The following is a 19333-nucleotide window of genomic DNA, read 5'->3' as shown; positions in this document are numbered from 1 at the left end:
AAAAAAATACATCTTCCCGCCTTCTGCAGGAAGCAGAAGCCTCCCTTTTAAAAGACCCCAGCTCACGACCCAGGCAGACATTTTCCCTGACTGGAAGGGAATCTGTCCCATGTGTTCCTTTGCTAATAAACTCTATCCGATGGAGTTTTATCTGTGTCCTGGTGCTTTCTCCCAATCAACTGGATTCATCCATAGTCTACTTTATCTATCACCTCCCAAGTATTGGGATTACAGATGTGTGCCACCACGCCCAGCCTTTTTTAAAAATATTAACTTACCTGAAATTTATTATTTAATAGTGTTAAACACAAGAAGCTTTTTACAGTTTCTTTAAAATAATGTCTATCCACTTCAAACCTATTTTCTTTTAAAGTCTAACAGCACCATACTTTCTCTTTAGTTATCTATTTCATCACACATTTATTAGAGAATAACAATGAAGACATTAATTCAGTCTTGCAAACACATACACTGTATTTAAAGAACTCTTTCTGGTATAACATTCATCAATTGATTCTTACTTTGCTTCAATTTGTGGAAATCACTGACTCTGTCCTTGGTGGCCTGCTTTAGCATATCTGTCTGAATTCTGGGTTCCCTCTCCATGTTTGAGCCTGGAATTAAATGTTGAAGAGGATTTGAAGGGTTCTGTTTTGAAGTACCAGGATTTCCATTCTGGTTTAGATGTGAACCTACAGTATAAAAACATCAAATTAAATTAATGTAATTTGTTTACAGAACAATTTGATGTAACCTGCTTTACAAAAGCAAACCCACACTTCCATCTATTAGTGTAGTCATACAGTTGGTTTGGGGATTTTTTTGTTTTGTTTTCTTTGTTTTGGGGTTTTTTTTTTTGGTTGTTTTGAGACAGGGTTTCCCTGTAGCACCAGCTGCCCTGGAACTCACTACATAGACCAGGCTGGCCTTGAACTCACAGAGATCCACCTGCCTCTGCCTCTGAGTGCTGGGAATAAAGGCGTGTGTGACCATGCCCAGCTAGTTGGTTTGTTTAAGCTTTACATTTTTTTTCTTTTTTTAAAAAATTTTATTTATTATTTTTATTTTATGTGTATGTGTGTATTGTCTTCATGTAGGTAAGTGCACCCGTGTCGTGCAATGCCCGCAGAGGTCAGAAGAGGCTGTCGGATCCCCTGGACTGGAGTTACAGACAGTTGTTAGCTGCCATGTGGGTGCTGGGATTCAAACCTGGGTCTTCTGCAAGAACAACCAGTGTTCTTAACCAGTGAGCCATCTCTCCAGCCCCTACTCTAACTACTTTTATCAAATCTCACAGCCAACATCACTTTATCTACGGGAAGTTTCCTAACCATTCCCCAGTAAGAGTCTCTACCACTAACTATAAGTCTATTTAGCATTATTCATCTTTGGGTTTCTTTCATCTTTGGGTTTCTACACAGTAGAAATGATATTTATTTCTTCTCCTCTCTCCAAAGTTCATACTGCTGTCAGAAATCTCTAAAGCTCTTTTGACATTTTTAATATTTATGTCATCTTCATCTTTACAATGAATCACAGCTGATTCTTTCTCAGCAGTGTGTCTTTTATTTAACCTCTCACTGCTTTCTTATACACACACCCTTATCTCACCAGTCTTTTTGATTTAGATCATCGTCATCGTCATCATCATCGTCGTCATCATCATCATCATCATCACAGTGTTAGGCATAGAATCCATGGTGTCCCAGAAACTAGGCAATTGTTCTACTACTGAACTGCAAACCCAGCCCAGTAGACTCTTAACAACTATTAGTTTTAAAATCAGAAAGCTCTTGCACAACTAATTCTCCCTCTCTCCTTCTCTATCTCTCCCTCCCTGCCTCCCCCAACCCCCTGTGGGTGTCTCTCTGTGTAAAAGGTACGTGGGAATGCTGCATATTTGTGAAAGTGTGTGTCAACCTTGAGTGTTATTCCTCAGAATCTGTCTACCTTGCTTTTTGAGATACAGTCTCTCACTGGGATCTGGGGCTTGTTGATTAGACTAGGCTGGCTAGCATACTCCAGGGATCTACCTGTCTCCACCTCTCCAGTGTTAGATGGGATTATAAATGCAAGTCATCATGCCCAGCATTTTACATTGGTACTGGGAATCAAACTCAGATCTGAATGCTAATGGGCAAGTACTTTACTGACTGAAGCTATTTCCCTAGCCCCAGTTGCTGTACCTTATGTTCCTATCATCTCCTTGAAGCAGTTCCTTTCAATCATATCAATTATCAATTCTCAGTTTAGGAGACTACTATTGTAAAATCAAACTGATGTTCAGTAGAAAATAAACACATTACTAGATAGCGAATAACAGGTTCAGTAGATATAGTAATTCATAGGAAGTTTCTGTTAAATAACTATCAATACATTTCCAGGGGGGTTTTGTTTTTTTTCCTTTTTAAATTTTTATTTTTATGTGTATGAGTGTTTTGTCTGTATACAAGTGCACCATGCATGCATGCAATGTCCAGAGAGGCCAGCAGACAGAGTCACATTCCCTGGAACTAGAGTTGCAGATGGTTCTTAACATAACTAACATGTGAATGCTGGAAACTAAACTCAGGTCCTCCACAAGAGCAGCCAGTGCACTTAACCACTTGAGTCATTTCTCTAGCTCTATCAACATCTCTGTGTGTGTGTGTGTGTGTGTGTGTGTGTGAGAGAGAGAGAGAGAGAGAGAGAGAGAGAGAGAGAGAGGGTCTCCCTGTAGCCCCAGTGGCCTGAATCTTGCTATGTAGACCAGGCTAGCCTTGAACTCAAGAGATCTGCCTGCCTCTGCCTCCCAAATGCTGGGACTAGAGTGTGTGCCACCACACTAGGCTGAAAAATGACTTTTTTTTAAGTTTTAAAAAAGGAGACTTTAAAAATTGCCTCTCTTTGGAGTAATAATAATAATAATAATAATAATAATAATAATAATGGAGACTTCATACCTGCAGCCATGTTTGGTGAGAGAGGGTGTCCAGTTGGAAGATGGGAGACTGCTTGATGACTTTCATATGGAGAAGCTAAAACAGGGGGCTTCTTTAAAGCTGTAAGAAAAAACAGATGCACTTCATTCTCACTGATATGATTTCTAAAACCCAGTACCATGAATCAGTTTACACTGCAGTAAGTCTATGTCACTTTATTTTTGTAGTCCTTATCCTTGGCATCTTAAACAACACAAATATGATTACTACTTGATATAGTCTACTGTATATCATAGATTTTGGTAATCAATAAATCTGACCAGAATATAAGCTCCATGAGGTACAAACTCTCTTGCTGACTACCATATTCTAATAATGCCTGGCACATAACAGGCATTTAGCAAAGATTTTATGAATAAATCTCTTCAGATACAATGGCTTACAACAGTGAAATCTTTTTATATAAAAATTAGTACTTGGACATTAGGTAGAATATTTTACTTGAAATTTTTAATTACATTTTATTTTGTGTGTGCATGTGTGTGAACCACAGTGCCACCATGTGAGTCATGGGAGTTAAACTCTGGTCATCAGGTTTGGGCACAGGTGCCTTTATACACCAAGTCATCTTGCTGGCCCCAATTTTTTTTTTCACCAAACTGCATAAAAGAACATTTACTTTTGAAGTGATTATTTTCTATAGTCCCTTGTCTCGACACATGCAGTAAATGAAGATGAACAAAATTGCAGGCATGGTTGTGTCTGTAAGATTCTCCACCACGTGAAAGCCGGATCCAGGCACTCTGAGGCAGTCTGCTGCCCCTCAATTTTTTAAATTGAGTTTTATTTATCTGAGGCAGGGTATCACAATACATGTAACTCAGCCTGGCCTGGAATTCACAATTGTAGCCTAGACTGGCTTCAAAGCTGGCTGCAAACTCACAGAGATCTCCTGGGATTAAAGGTGTGCACCACTACGTCTGGCCCCCAAATTGTATATTTTTTAAAAAAAGACGTGGCAATTGACCAGAGAGATGATTCAACATGATGCTACCAACCCTGGCAACCTGAGTTGGATCTCTGGCCCACATGGTGGAAGGAGACAACCAGGTTCCCCAAGTCATCCTCTGATCTTTACACAGGCCCCATGGCATGTACCAAACTGATAAATGTAATAAAAAGTTGCCAGAACTGACACAGGTGCACTTACATACATACAGGCAAGACACTCATACACAAAATAAAAATAAAGAAATTTCTAAAAATTAAGTCCTCGCCAATTAATTGGCATTTAATGAGAACTATCAGTCACACAGGTATCTGTAGTTTTTCTAAATCTTACAAACCAGAAAACAATAGTAACATAAAACAAAACGAAACAATGGGAACAGGGCATGGTGGTGCATAGCTGTAGTTCCAGAACTCAGGATGCTGAGGGAGGAAGTTTTTTTTAGTTCAAGGTGAGCCTGCACAACACTGAAAATTCAAGGCCAGCCTCGTCTACATAGTGAGACTCTGTCTCAAAATAACAACAAAAAGAACAGGACCACATGAAATCAATATAACACTTGAGTTCAATTCTCGGTTAATTTTCACTTACCAGCAGGAATGTCATCTACTTTTGCTGCATCATTCTCTTCTATACCAGGCATCCCTGCATCACCAACTCGTTTGATTTGTTCTGCCCAAGTTACAAAATAAGATATAATTTTGTTTTTTTTCTCATATAAATTGAAATGTTTTAAAGGAAAGTAACAGTTTCTAAAGCTATAGGCTATACTGACTAAATACATTGTTTGGGATAGATGTGCTTTTGTTGTTATGTGTTTTTGTAGTTGTTTTTAATTTTATGTGTATGAGTGTTTTGCCTGCCATGTGTGTGCCACAGAGGTCAGAAGATAGCATCAGATCACTGGGAACTAGAATTAAAGATGATTATTCGCTTCCATGTAGGTGCTGGGAACAAGCCAGGGTCTCTGCAAGAAAGCCAGTGATCTTAACTACTGAGCTACCTCTCCAGCCCCTCCTTTTCCATTTTTTTTTTTAATCCTATTTATTTAGAGGGTGTGAGTTGCGGGAGGGGCGGACACAAGAGCTTGCCATGTCACATGTGTGTAAACTTGAAAGCCAGAGGGCAACTTTCAGAAGTCAGTTCTCTCCTTCACCTTGTTGAGGCATGTGTTGTGTACTCCAGGCTAGCTGGCCTGAGAGCTTCTAGGCAATTCTCCTATTTCCATCTCCCATTTCATCAAAAGAGTTCTGGGATTATAGATGTATTCATCAAATTTCTATTTTTTTTTTTTTCCTGTGGGATCCGGGGCTCTGGTTGTCAGACTTGTACAGCCAGCAACTTTACCTACTGAGCCATCTTCCTGACAACTGGACAGTTTCAATGAAGAGATCTTACTTTTTTCTTTTCTATCAAAGGATCCAAATTTTAAACAACACAGACTCCTAATCATCTCTGAACTAATCTCAAACTGTTTTCTTTATGACTGAGGATATTTCAGTATAGGAAGAGAGGGTCAATAGGCTAACAATACAAAACAAAAAAAGCTCACCTTTCCCATGTGGCGTGTGATTGCTTGAGGGCTCCTCATTCTTCTCTGCGCCATTCTCAGCTGCATTGGGGATGTCTTCAGGTACAACATGATCATCTACACCCAAGTCTTTTCCATCTGATCGAATCTTCTGGGTCTCCTGCTGTTGGATAAAGATTTGGTTAACAAGCAATACTTATCAGTTTGAATTGTTAAGTCATTGATGAAGCAGTTTTGGGAACTGCTGATGGTTTTCTTAATATTTTTTGTGTGTGTCAGGGGATGCAATGCCACAGCACATGTGAAGGTCATGAGGATCCCAGGGATCAAACTCAGGTCATCAGGCTTGGCAGTAAGTACCCTTATATACTGCACCATCTAACAGCCACAAAAATACTTTTTTTAAAACTGAAACTAATTGGGCTACAGAGATGGCTCAGAAGTTAAGAACACTGACTGTTCTTGCAGAAGACCTGGGTTTGAATCCCAGCACCCCATGGCAGATAACAACTATCCATAACTCCAGTTCCAGGGGATCCAACAGCCTTTTCTGTCCTCCGCGGGCACTGCACTACATGGGTGCACTTACCTACATGCAAGCATTAACACTTATACACATAAAATAAAAACAATAATTTTTTTAAAAACTGAAACTAAAAAATATATTGTTCTTTTAATGTTGTCACCTTTACATGAATGGATACTTGTAAATACTTTTCTTTACTTTCCTTTTGTTTTTGTGACACAGGGTCTCAGCACATAGCCTAGGCTGTCCAAAAACTTGCTAGGTAAACCAGGCTGGCCTCAAACTTAGTGATCTTCTGCCTCTGCCCCAACAAATGCTAGGATTACAGGAATAAGTCACCATGCCCAGCCTTAAATATGACTAAGTTTTCTTAAAGTAATATTTATGATTTAGTGAGGGGACTCCTAATTGGTTTTAAGAAACTTTTTATTATGAAATAACTTAAGATTTATAGAAGAGTAACTACTGCCTACCCAGTTCCCCCTAATGTTAAAAGTTGACGTTACCATGGTACATTTGTAAAATCAAGACAATAGTATTACTGGACAGGGGATGTGGCTTAGAGGGTAGATCATTTGTCTAGCACCCAGGAAGCCTTGGGTTGATACCCAGAACTGCACAAGCTAGATATGGTGGCATATGCCTATAATGCTAGCACTCAGGAGGTGGAGGCAGGAAAATCAGAAGCTCAAGGCCATCTTTGGCTACATAGGGGGTTGAAGGCCAGCTTAAGCTATACAAGCCCTGTCTTAAAAAAGAAAAGAAAAAGAAAAAATTATTAATTCAATTTAGACTTTATGTAGACATCAATCAATTTTTCCACCATGTCTTTTTTCTATAGGACACTATATTTTAGTCTTCAAGTCTCCTCTGGTCTATAGTTTCTTTGTCCTTGTACTACAAAAGCAATAAAAAATTTTAGTTATGGAAACTAAACTGTGAGTTTCTTATACTATCTCCACTATCTCCAGCTATTTTGTCATAGCAGCACAAGAAGGAACCAATTTAAATGCTTATAAACACCTGGTAGCACAGCAAAGCCCTTTTACCTTCCTTCCGCATTCTTTATTCTTCTAACCTGCCAGTATCTCAACTCTACCTTCTAACTATACTCAGTGTCCATACAGTGACTGCACACTCAAGCCCGCCTTCCTACACCAGCTCATTCCTATACTCTTCAAAATGGACTGCAAATAAGCAGTACCCATTTCAGTTTGTAAACTGAAAAACTGAAACAGAAGCAACACCCTCAATATCCTGCCGAAAAACTAAGGAAAAAAAAAAAAAAAACAACTGATGTCCTTGACTTCTAGTCATTACATATTACTACAGAACAAAACAAATACTTCTCACTTTTGAAACACTTTTTACTTTTAATTGCAAGATTTTATACAAACTATAAATGACTCATGTCCATAATGATTAGCAGTTTTCACAAAAATTCCTTCTATTTTTTTTTTGTCTTTTTGAGACAGGGTCTCCCTGTAGCCCCAGCTGTCCTGGAACTCGCTGTGTAGACCAGGCTGGCCTTGAACTCACAGAGATCCACCTGCCTCTGCCTCCCAAGTGCTGGGATTAAAGGTGTGCCCCACCACGCCTGGCCCCTCTATTTCTTTTAAAAAATATTTTATTGATTTTTATTTTTTTTTAATTATTTATTTTTTTTAATGTGTATGCATGTATTACCTGCATATAGGTAAGTGCACCCGTGTCGTACAATGCCTGAGGAGAACAGAAGAGGCTGTTGGATCCCCTGGAACTGGAGTTACAGACAGTTGTTAGCTGCCATGTGGGTACTGGGATTCAAATCCGGGTCTTCTGCAAGAATAGTCAGTGTTCTTAACCGCTGAGCCATCTCTTCAGCCCCTTATTGATTTTTATTTTTATCTATGTGTATGAGTATATTTTCTGCATGTATATAAGTGCACCTGTGCCATATAGTGCCCAAGGAGGTCCAAAGAGGATAGCAGAGCTCCTGGAACTGGAGTTATGGACGGTTGTTAGTTGCCTTGTGGGTACTGGGAACAAGACCCAGGTCCTCTGCAAGAGCAGCCAATGGTCTTAACTGCTAAGCCATCTCTCCAGCTCCTATTTCTTTCTTTTCATAAAAACATTTTTTTCAGTATTCTTTAAACTTTCTTCTAACAAGAATGTCTTCATTTACATAACAAATATTAATAAATTAATAGAAACAAGAGATCAAACCTGTTAGGAAATTGGAATTCTATAGGCCTTAAAGGCTTAACCAAATACTTTTTAAAAAATTTTAATGATTAGATATAAAAACATTTTTAATACGTATTAAGTGTTTTGTCTGAATGTATGTAAATGTACCACATGCATGCAATGCCTATAGAAGCCAGAAGAGGGCGTAGAATCCACTGGAAGTGAAAATACAGTTGTCAGCCTCCATGTGGGTGCTGGGCACTGAACCTGGGTCCTCTGCAACAGCAACAGTACTCTTAGCCACAGAGCCATCTCTCCAGCCCCACTTCCCTCTATTTCTAAAACTACCTTTTTGGTAAGTCAACTCAAAATTAATAAAAGAATTTGCCAATTCAAAAATGTATCAGTCAGAATTGAACATGTATATCATTAGAACATATGCTTAGCATGTAGAATGCAATGGATTTGACCCACAGCACTTTAAGTATGAATTTCTAGGAATGGTGGCCCATAAATTTTATCCCAGCACTCAGGAAGCAGAGGCAGGTGGATCTCTGTGAGATTAAGGCTAGGCTGGTCTGTATACCAAGTTTCAGGTCAGCTGGAGCTACAGGGAGACCATGTCTTTGAAAAAAAAAAGTACGAATCAAAATTATTTATAATGTGGGCTGGAGAGATGTCTCAGCAGCTAAGAGCACTACCTGCTCTTGTAGGGTTCAGTTCCCAGTACCTATATCTGGTGGCTATCAACCACCTGTAACTCCTGGGGAATCCAACGCCTTCTTCTGGCTTATGCAGGTGGCATGTGGTGCACATACTTACATACACACACATCACAAGTACATAGGACAAAAATAAATAAATCTTTTTAAAAACTTATCTGTAGTGGCTAGTTATGTTACTTCTGTTTTGAGAAAGGGTGTCAGAATACCACAGACAAACAGGAAAAAGCTTGTCAATTTTGTTGTGTTTCTCCAGTGCCTAAAATAAAGAACTGAGCTGATGTGGTACTGTACACCAGTAACACTAATATTTGAAAGACTGAGAAAAGGGGATCATGAGTGCAAGCCCCATTTGAGCTACATAGTCAGACACTATCAGAAGAGAAGAAAGGGAAGAAGGGAGGGGGAGAAGAAAGAAAGGCTTTTCAGTACAAAGCTATCTATCCACCTTAAAATCTAAGGCATATGAACAATAAAATTATTATTGTTCTTGTCATTATAGTTGGAGTCTTGCTATATGCCATAAACTGCCCTCAAATTCTTGAGCTCAAGCGATCCTTTTGCCTCAGTCTCTCCTATAGCTGAGTGTGCAGGTGCTTACCACTGTGCCAGGCAAAAGCTACTTGCCTAGCATGTACAAAGCCCTCGGTTTAACCTTCAGCCACAAAAAAAGAGTTAGGATTATATTTTTTACACATCCAGTTCACTCGGCAACAAAACCATAGTACGTCATTTTTTGAATTTGGCAGGCTAAGGACACTTAATGTTTTAGAAAAAAGTACAATTTCAATTTCTAAATTATACAAAATATAACCAAAATATATTTTAAGTATATTTTTAATTTACCTTTTGTTTCTGCAAAAATTGGTCTGCTAATTTTTTAATATTTTCTTCATGTTGTGCTCTTAATTCCTTGATCTGCTGTCCACACTGAAAACTACATTAGAAAGTCACTGTTAGATTATGTCAGTTGAATTCTCAAGGTTATCCAGAAGTTGGCACATACATTTAGAAAGATAAAGCATTCAGTCTGTAGAGGAAAGCAGCAGAAAGCAACAAAACCCAGATAACTCATGGTCAGAATTTAAAAACAGTTGAACCTTTAATAGGAGAAAAGAAATACTACCACAGTTAACTGAAAAACTAGAACCTAGACAGATGAAAGCCATGCTTGTCGAGGATTTTATAAATTACAACTATAAAGAAATAATGTCAAGGCTAACTTGAATCACAGAAGAAAAAAAATACTATGTAAGAGAAAACTTTATTATAATTGATAAGAAAAGCTAAAATTAGGAAATGGTAAGGAATGGCCATTATTGATTTGCTAATAGGATTTTAAACATGATAATAAAAGTCTACAGGAAAGAATAAAAGGAAAAGTAGAAATTAATGAAGATAGAGTATACAAGTAGGAAAAAAAATGAAAAAAACAACAGCAACAACAACAAAACATCAAAGCAGCCAGGTATGGTGGCACTCAGGCAGGTCTCTGTGAGTTCAAGCCCAGTTTGGTCTACATAGGGAGTTCCAGGCCATTTGGGGCTACCAAGAGACTGTGTCTCAAAACAACAGCAGCAACAACAACAAAACATCGAAATAGATAAAAGTAGTGGGCAAGGAGTCAAAGGATACAAACAGAGTACTGCATACAGAAACATGCTAATATTCACCATTATAAACTCAAAATTAAATTTCCTATCTAGATATCATGGTAGTGCCTTATTCCTAAATTACCAAAATTAAACTGGAATCATAAACAATGTCCATAGGGCTATGAGGAAACACCCACGTTATAAGTTAGCACTATTATTTAGAAAGTAATCTTTTATTTATGTTATACAAGAAGCCAAATTGATAAAGCATTTTTCTTAGTAAATCTACATTTGTGAATACATACTAATAAAGATGGGAATTTTCTTTCTTTTCTTTTTGTTTTTTTTGAGACAGGGTCTCCCTGTAGCCCCAGCTGTCCTGGAACTCACTATGTAGACCAGGCTGGCCTTGAACTCACAGGGATCCGCCTGCCTCTGCCTCCTGAGTGCTGGGATTAAAGGCATGCACCACTATGTCTGGCAGGAAAATATTTTTTACATAAAAATTATGATGATGATGCTGTGTTCTGTTCACCTGATACATATGTATAAAATGTGTGTGTGTACACCAAAGTGCAGACACATGTGCCACAGTGTACCCCGGCATACGTGTGGAGGTCAGAGGACAACTTCCAAGGTGGGATCCAGGGACTGAACTCGATAATCAGGTTTGCACAGCAAACACTGTGGTTACCTACTAAGCCATCTTGCTGGGACAAAATGTGACAGTCTTAGTACTGAGAGAAAAAAAAATCATTGTGGTACCACAACTGGTAAAAACTAAGTTTTGGTAAATTAATATGCTAAAATACTTTATCTCACTATGTTGTCTTCAATCCTACAGATGTACGAGAAACTACTGACTACTGCTAAGCTAAAATACATTCATGCAGTGTGTTATTATATATGTATTAATAATCTATTAGTAGTAAGAAGTCAGAAATGGATAAACTTTTAAAATATGTTGAACCTAGCTTTTGGTGTACAGATATAAAAATACCTTTTATAATAAATCTGATTAAAGGTACAATAAAAGGGTTTTAAACTTTTTTTTTAAATGTGTATGAATGTTTTGCCTGTATGTACCCAAGTGTACTTTGTGCATGCAGTGCCCATGGAGACCAGAAGAGGGCATCTGATCCCTTGGAACTGGAGTTAAAGACTGTTAACTGCCCTGTGGGTGCTGGGAACTGGACCCAGGTTCTGTGTTAAACAATGATCCATCTCTCCAGCCCCCATGATGAACGTTATTAAAGAGTCGTTGCTAGAAACAGCACCTAAGAAGTTTCCCAATCTCTTCTCCATGTGCAGAAGTGTAGTCAAGGGAGTAAGAACACGGCAGTACAGGGGTGCAGCCAGCAGTACAGGGGAGCAGCCAGCACTTAATCCCGTGGCTATTTTGAGGACATGTCCTAGTGCTATCTTCATCTTCTGGCAGTCTCTCAAGAAGCTCCTTTCTAATTCAACAAAACTCAGTATAAGACCTTTTTGTTTTATAGTGAACCCTACAGCCTCAATATATCATGTAAAAGATATTTTCATGGTGTTTAATAGATCAAAATAAATGAACATGGATTTCCAAGAGTCTTTGAAAGACAATGCAAGAAAAAGAGAAAAAGAACATAAGACAGAAAGGAAGAAAATTAAGTTCAAAAGTGGGACAAATACTTCAGATTCACAAATGTCTGTTGCATCAGCATCTTACCTTTCATATTCTAACCTCTTCACAAGGTATGTATTGTTCTTTCTATAGTCTTGAAGCTGATCTTCTTGCCGAAGGAACTCCTGGCGAAGCTCAGCAAGTTGTTCTAGCCACATAAGGTAAGAACCAGAGGAATAATCAAGTTTACTCATGGTAATACTTCCTATTGAGAATCTAAGGAATGCACTGCTAATTACAGGCACATTTCAATTTCTTTTCTCATATTCTCAGGGGCTTAGATTGTATGTGCAGAGGCCAGAGGTGAACCATGGATATGGTTCCTCAGGAGCCATCCACCTTGGCTTTTTAACGATCTCTCACTGAGACCTGGAGCTCACCAAGCAGCTTAGGCTGAGTGGCCAGCAAACTCCAGGGACCTGTCCTCATCTTCCCAGCACTGGAATTAAATTTTTGTTTCTGTGTATGATATAGTCATGTGTGTACATGTGTACAGACATATATGTGCATGTGCGCTTCTCTGTGCACACATGTGTGGAGGCCAGAGATCGATGCCGGGTGTCTTTGCCCACCCAATTGCTCTCCACCATACTTTTTGAGAGAATGTATCTTAATGAACCCAGAGTTCACTGTTTAAACTACATTGGCTGGCCAGAGACCCCCTGGGATCCAACTGACTCTTTGTAAGTGCTGGGGCTACAGGTGCAGACCACCACCACATGCAACTTTTTACATATGAGAACTCAGGTCCTCAAGCTTAAGCAATGGGTATGTTACCATTTGAGCCATCTCCCTAGCCTGCTGATGCCTGATTCATTGGTCAGTCTGCAGCTCATGAAGGATCACTGGCGATAATTCTCATTCTTAAAATCAAACTTGTTCAGCTTGGCATGGTGGCGCACGCCTTTAATCCCAGCACTCAGGAGGCAGAGGCAGGTGGATCTCTGTGAGTTCAAGGCCAGCCTGGTCTACACAGTGAGTTCCAGGCCAGCTGGGGCTACAGGGAGACCCTGTCTCAAAAAGACCAAAAAAAACAAAAAAAATCAAACTTGTTCTGTCAGATCCAAAACCCTGAGTTTATCCAAATTATAGAGACATGCTTTCACCACCTGTCTACCAAAATATCTCTCATTCAGTTTAGCAGCAGCTTTAGTTGCTGACTCAACCCTCTCAAATTCTAAAGGTATTCATACTGCTTCATCATTAGGGCCCAGAAATTTTTAAATATCACACATTTTCAAACTTTGCTAAATTTTTCACATTCTTCCTTGGTTTCAACCCTCCAAGCCTTTATCTACTTCTCTTGTACCAACCATGTTCCTCAGTAGACTCAACAAAACAAGTATTTCAGTTAATGAATCTAAGTTTTTGGATGCATCCTGAGACTTGCCTTTTGCATTGCATTATCCACAATGAGCCTGCTGCTTCACTGGCTGATCTCTATGGACAGTGCAGTGCTCTGTATGTGCACCCTCAGCCTGGCCTTCCTAGAGAGCAGTACTTATATATGATCTTATGTGCCACTGTGCCACCCATGTTAGCAAGGAAAAAGCTGCAGGGCCAGGACAGAGATCTTGGTCTATCCAGTTCCTCACACACAGGAGTAGAAGCAGCACTGGAAGGCTATGATCCAGCTGTTGAACCCTCTTCATAAAGAAAACCTCTGAGTAACATCTTGACTTTCTCCATAAAAGTAGGTGGGGCAGTGGCAGTTCTTTCTATATTCCTTTTCTTCCTCTCTCATAATCTTCATCTTGATCAGAATCTGGGTCTGGGCACCTTAAAAACCCACCAGCTTGTCTATCTTACTGCCTCTTTTCTCTTTCTTCTTCTTTCTGTCTTTATATTACTACCTCTGTGACTCTTCTCTTTGGTGCTTCCCTAATTTCTCATAATCATTAGAAAACAGGATCATACTCAGCAGCTAAGGGCATCAGAACATCCCCTTGCAGAAAACCCACTAGGAAAAGGGCCTTTCAAGATCATCCTCTATGTGTGGTGATGTACCCACAATTTGCTGGTCATCTTGAGGAGCCAGAATCATCTTGCTTTAGGTTGATGACTGGGGCAAGGTCTGTAAAATTATACCTAATCGTGCGTGCGCGTGTGTGCGTGTGTGCGTGTGTGTGTGCGTGCGCACGCGCACGCACGGACACACATTCAAGCACACATAGCATGCTATGTCATGCATATGGAAGAAGTCAACTTTCAGGAGCTGATTCTCTTTCTTCTGCCATATGGGTCCCTGGAATTGAACTCAAGTCATCAGGCTTGATAACAAGTACCTTTAACAACTACGTCATCTCTCTAACCCTGTATTTTCTAGTATGAGCCCAGAGTTACTGTTTAGTAAGGCTGCTATAGGTCACTATAGCAAGACTCTTGGGGTGCCAGATATAGTGACACATGGCTATAATGCCAACACTCAGGAGGCTGAAGCAGGAGGATTGTTAAGTTTGATGCCAGCCTGGGCTACACAGGGACACCTTATCTTTAAAAAAAAAAATGTTTTTTAAACCAAGGTACAGGGAGAGGAATATGCTCAAAGTACATTTATATACTTTCATGAAAATGGCTTGTGTAATCTAGTATATTACAAATATTAAATGAAAAAACAGAAAAAATTAACCTAAGTTAATTTTTATTTATTATTTTTACTTTTTGTATATGAGTGTATTGCCTGTATGTATGTAAGTACACCTGTGTCATGCAATGCCCACAGAGGTCAGAAGAGAGCGTCAGATTCCCCTGGAACTGGAGTTGCAGACAATTGTTAGCCGTCATGTGGGTGCTGGGAATCCCGGGTCTTCTGCAAGAGCAGCCAGGTCTCTTAACTGGTGAGTCATCTCTCCAGGCCCAGGACATTCATGTTATCTCAGGCTGACTTAGAACTCATTATGTTTCGTAGGATGACAGTGAATTCCTCTAGCCTCTAGCACATTTGGTTTTATTTGGTGCTGGAGAAAGATCCCAGGGTTTTGTTTATGCTAGACAAGCACTCTACCAACTGAGCCACACTCCTAGTCTCAGGTGTTCTATTTCTAAAAATAATATCTAAGAATGTTCTAGAAAGGCATAGCAGGCTGGAGAGATAGCTCAGCAGTTAAGAGCACTGGCTGCTCTTTCAGAGGACCTGGGCCAATTCCCAACACCCACACAGTAATTAATAACCATCTGTAACTCCAGTTCCAGGGCATCTGATGCCTTCTTCTGACAACGCAAGCATTGTATGACATGAGTGTACTTACATACACGCAGGCAACACACTCATAATAAAATTATATTTTTTTAAAAAGGCATGGCTGTATTTTCTTCATTTAACTTTTTTTTTTTTTCTGTCTTTTTGAGACAGGGTCTCCCTGTAGCTCCAGCTGTCCTGGAATTCACTATGTAGATCAGGCTGACCTCAAACTCACAAAGATCCATCTGCCTCTGCCTCCCCAAGTGCTGGGATTAAGGGTGTGTGCCACCACGCCCGGCCCTCTTCATTTAACTTTTAAAAAGACGGGTAAAGAGTGTTAGGTAAGTTAACTAGAATTGGCTTTTAATATATTTTATTATTTTTACTTTATGTGTATGAGTGTGTTGTTTGCATGTGAGTGCACTCATGTCGTGCAATGCCCAAAGCAGTCAGAAGAGGGCTTCAGATTCCCCTGGAACTGGAGTTCAGGACAGTTCATAGCTGCCATGTGGGTGCTGGGAGTTGAACCTGGGTACTCTGCAAGAGCAGTCAGTGCTCTTGACTACTGAGCCATCTCTCCAGCCCTAGAATTGGCTTTTAAAGCAAGATTATTTACTTTTACAAAACTTTGACATTAAATATTCTTTCACCAATAGGCATAAGATGAACTATTCAAAATAGTGTATGCTAGTTATCGCAGATATTTTTTAAAAATCTGCATTCCTTGCTGTGCTATTTTTTGTCAACTTGACACAAACTAGTCACCTAAGAAAAGGTAACCTTAATTGAGGAATTTCCTCCATCAGATTGGCTTGAGGGCATGTCTGTGGGCCTTTTACTTATTGCTAAATGAAGTAGGATGGCCCAGCCCATAGTGGGCGGTACCATCCCTGGGCAGGTGGGCCTGGACTGTACAGACAAGTAGCTGAGCAACCAAGGAGAGGGAGTCAGTAAGCAGAATTCCTGCTCAGTCTCTGTTTCAGTTCCTGCCCTGACTCCTTAATGATGAACTGTCATGTTGAAGTGCAAGATGAAATAAACCCTTTCCTCCCCTAAATTGGTTTTGATCTGTGTTTTATCACAGCAACAAGAAATGAAACTAGAACACTTGCATTTTAAATAAAATATTCATCACCCAAAATTTAAAGAGTATTAGTGTTTAATTCCAATAGATCAAATATTAATTTAAAAATAAAAAATCAAGTTTGTTTCAGGAAATTTATTGGAAGTATGTTTTAGGGTCAAGCATGGTGGCACATACCTTCAAATCCCAGCACTTGAGAGATCGAGGCAGGTGAGTCTTTGTGAGATCAAGGCCAGCCTAGTCTACATAGCAAGTTCCAGGCCAGCTGGGGCTCTCAGGGAGACTCAAAAAACAAACAAAAAGTCTGTCTCAATAGAAATTCCTAGGTTATATAGTCCCACTAATGAAATGTTTTTCTTTTTTTCACATTAAATTTTTTGTTTTACGTCTATGTTTGTGTGTCTATATTGAGGTACACATGTGCCACATGTGTGGAGGTCAGAGGACAACTTGTAGTAATCAGCTCTCTTCTTCTACCATGTGAGTTCCCATTCAGGGAGTGGGGTTTGGTGGCTTACCAGCCTTTGTTTTTTATTCTTTTTTTTTTTTTTTTTGAGACAAGAGTCTTGCTATGTAGCCCTTGGGAGTCTGGTACTCTGTGTAGCCCAGGCTGGCCTTAAACTCATGGCAATCTTGCCTCAGCTTTCTGAAATCAGAGATTACAGGTATGTACCACCAGTTCATGAAATTTAATCTTAAAAGTTCAAGCTTTAGCAAGTGTACCAGATCCAAAAATGTATATAGCAATATAATCACCAACCTTTTTCTCTGCTAGAGTTTCAAAATATTTCAAGACCTAGTTTGATATATTCAGCACAATAAAGAGGTTTACTCAGGGCTAGAGAGATGGCTCAGTGGTTAAGAACATTGGTTGTTTTTGCAGAAGACCCGGGTTTGAATTCCAGCACCCACATGGTAGCTAACGACTATCCATAACTCCAGTTCCAAAGGATCCTACAGCCTCTTCTGTCCTCCACAGGTACTGCACAACACAGGTGCACTTACCTACATGCAGGCAATACATGCATACACATAAAATAAAAAATAAAAAAGAGGTTTACTCAGTAGTATAGGTTGTCAATTTCCTTAACATATGCTAACAGAAATCCCAGGGCATCTTATTCAACTCATCTATTACTATTAATAAGAAATACACTTTGATGACAAGCAGCATTATTTAAACATAAGCTATGAGCAGCACCAACAGTGTTACATCTTCTGTCATCCTAATGTACTCCCATGAATCAGATTTATCTCAGCAGCTGGGAGACTGAGGCAGAGGGCTTATGAATTAACACTCAGCCTGGGCTACAAAGCAAGTTCTAGGTTACTCTGGGCTGCATAATAAGACTCTATCTCACACATATAAAAAAGGAAAATAAGAGTAAATCATAGACATTAAGACATTAAACCATTTAAAAAAAAAAAAAAAAAAGGGCCCAGAAACATTTCTGAAAAGTTCAAACCTATTCTAAATCAGAAACTGGAAAAAAATTAACTTTTTGTTTTTGAGCAGACTCTCATGCAGCCAAAGCTGGCCTTGAACTTGCTGTGTAGCTAGGGACGACCTTGAATTCCTGAACTTCCAGCCTGTACCTCTGATGTACTGGGATTATAGACACGTATCAGTAAACCTAGCAACAATTTTTGTGTTAGGGTTACAACATACCAATAATTCTTCGTAATGGTTTTCCTAGGTGAGGATAAAAACTTTACTGTATTACAAAGCCAGTTCAGGTTGTCTACTTCAAAATGATAAAAGAACATTTAAGAAATCAAAGAACATGTATTAGGCACAAGTTTACCTTGGAACCAATACATGGAAGGTTTAACCAAAGGCTGTGTTTAACCAAAGGTTGTAAGGAAAGAATTGGCCTGCTCTTACTGCCATGACTAAATACTTGCCAGAAGTCACTAAAGGAAGCAAGGGTTTATTCTAGCTTGCAGTTTGAGAGGATACAGCACACCATGGCACTATGGCAGGGAGGGCATGGTGGCTGGTGTGTGTAGTAGCTGTTCACATTGTGCCCCCAGTCAGGAAGCAGAGAGAGAAGTGCTGCTGCTTAGCTTGCTTTCTCCTTTTTAATTCAGTCTGGAGCCTCAGCCTACAGAATGGCATCACCCACATTCAAGGTGAGTCTTCTCCATGAAGTTTCTCTAGAAACACCCTCATAGACATGCCCAGAGGTGTGTTTTTAAAGTTAGTGCTTTTTATTTATTTGTTATATGTGTGCCTATCTTTCAGGTTTCTTTGTTTCCAGAGTATTCGGTACATTAAGCTTGGAGGACCTGATCAAAAAGGAATCCTCAGACCTGAATGGGTGATGTTAGCAGATTAGACACAATACAGAAGGAACACTCCTCCCCTTTTCTCTAGAAATTTGATGGCTTTACAAGTCACAGTTCAATTTTCTTTGAGGATCTGTGTGTGTGCATGTACACATGTATGTGAAATCCAGGTTAACTATGGGTGCCTTCATCTACTGTTCTATATTTTTAAAATAAGATGTCTAACTGAACCTGGAGCTCTTGTCAAGATTAGCTGGTCAACAAATTCCAAGTATCTCGTCTCTCCACATCAGTACTAGGATTACAGGTGCACACCACCACCCCCGCCATTTTATCTGGGCACTGGGGATCTGAGCTCAGGTCCTCATGATTGTACAACAAGCACTTTACTAACAGCAATCTTCCCCACCTTCTCACCCTCTTGTGTGTGTGTGTGTGTGTGTGTGTGTGTGTGTGTGTGTGTGTGGGTGTGTGTGTGTGTGTGTGGGTGTGTGTGTGTGTGTGTGGGTGTGTGTGTGTGTGTGTGGGTGTGTGTGTGTGTGTGTGGGTGTGTGTGTGTGTGTGTGGGTGTGTGTGTGTGTGTGTGGGTGTGTGTGTGTGTGTGTGGGTGTGTGTGTGTGTGTGTGGGTGTGTGTGTGTGTGTGTGGGT

The 19333-nt window shown here is 39.7% G+C and overlaps 1 protein-coding gene and 1 pseudogene across 2 annotated transcripts in view; both read right to left on the bottom strand.

The window, feature by feature from the left end:
• Positions 1 to 427: 427 nt before the first annotated feature.
• Positions 428 to 19333, bottom strand: part of LOC103746811 (protein CASC4) — a 41840-nt gene continuing 22934 nt past the window's right edge. The window contains exons 3-8 of one of the 2 annotated variants that reach the window (XM_017802249.2): positions 12176 to 12278; positions 9722 to 9812; positions 5483 to 5621; positions 4522 to 4602; positions 2943 to 3041; positions 428 to 692 (exon numbers count right to left, since the gene is read on the bottom strand). In XM_017802249.2, the coding sequence (XP_017657738.1) occupies positions 478 to 692; positions 2943 to 3041; positions 4522 to 4602; positions 5483 to 5621; positions 9722 to 9812; positions 12176 to 12278 (728 nt within the window). In that variant the 3' untranslated portion in view covers positions 428 to 477. Of the gene's footprint in view, positions 693 to 2942; positions 3042 to 4521; positions 4603 to 5482; positions 5625 to 9721; positions 9813 to 12175; positions 12279 to 19333 lie in introns of both variants that reach the window. The other variant, XM_008849116.3, reaches the window with a different exon arrangement.
• Positions 13174 to 19014, bottom strand: LOC115066945 (annotated as a pseudogene).

This window comes from Nannospalax galili, unplaced genomic scaffold (assembly GCF_000622305.1).
Source record: "Nannospalax galili isolate Female #2095 unplaced genomic scaffold, S.galili_v1.0 scaffold732, whole genome shotgun sequence".
Lineage (NCBI taxonomy): Eukaryota > Metazoa > Chordata > Mammalia > Rodentia > Spalacidae > Nannospalax > Nannospalax galili.
Note: the sequence above shows the minus strand (reverse complement) of the source record. Positions and strands in the feature narration are given on the sequence as shown.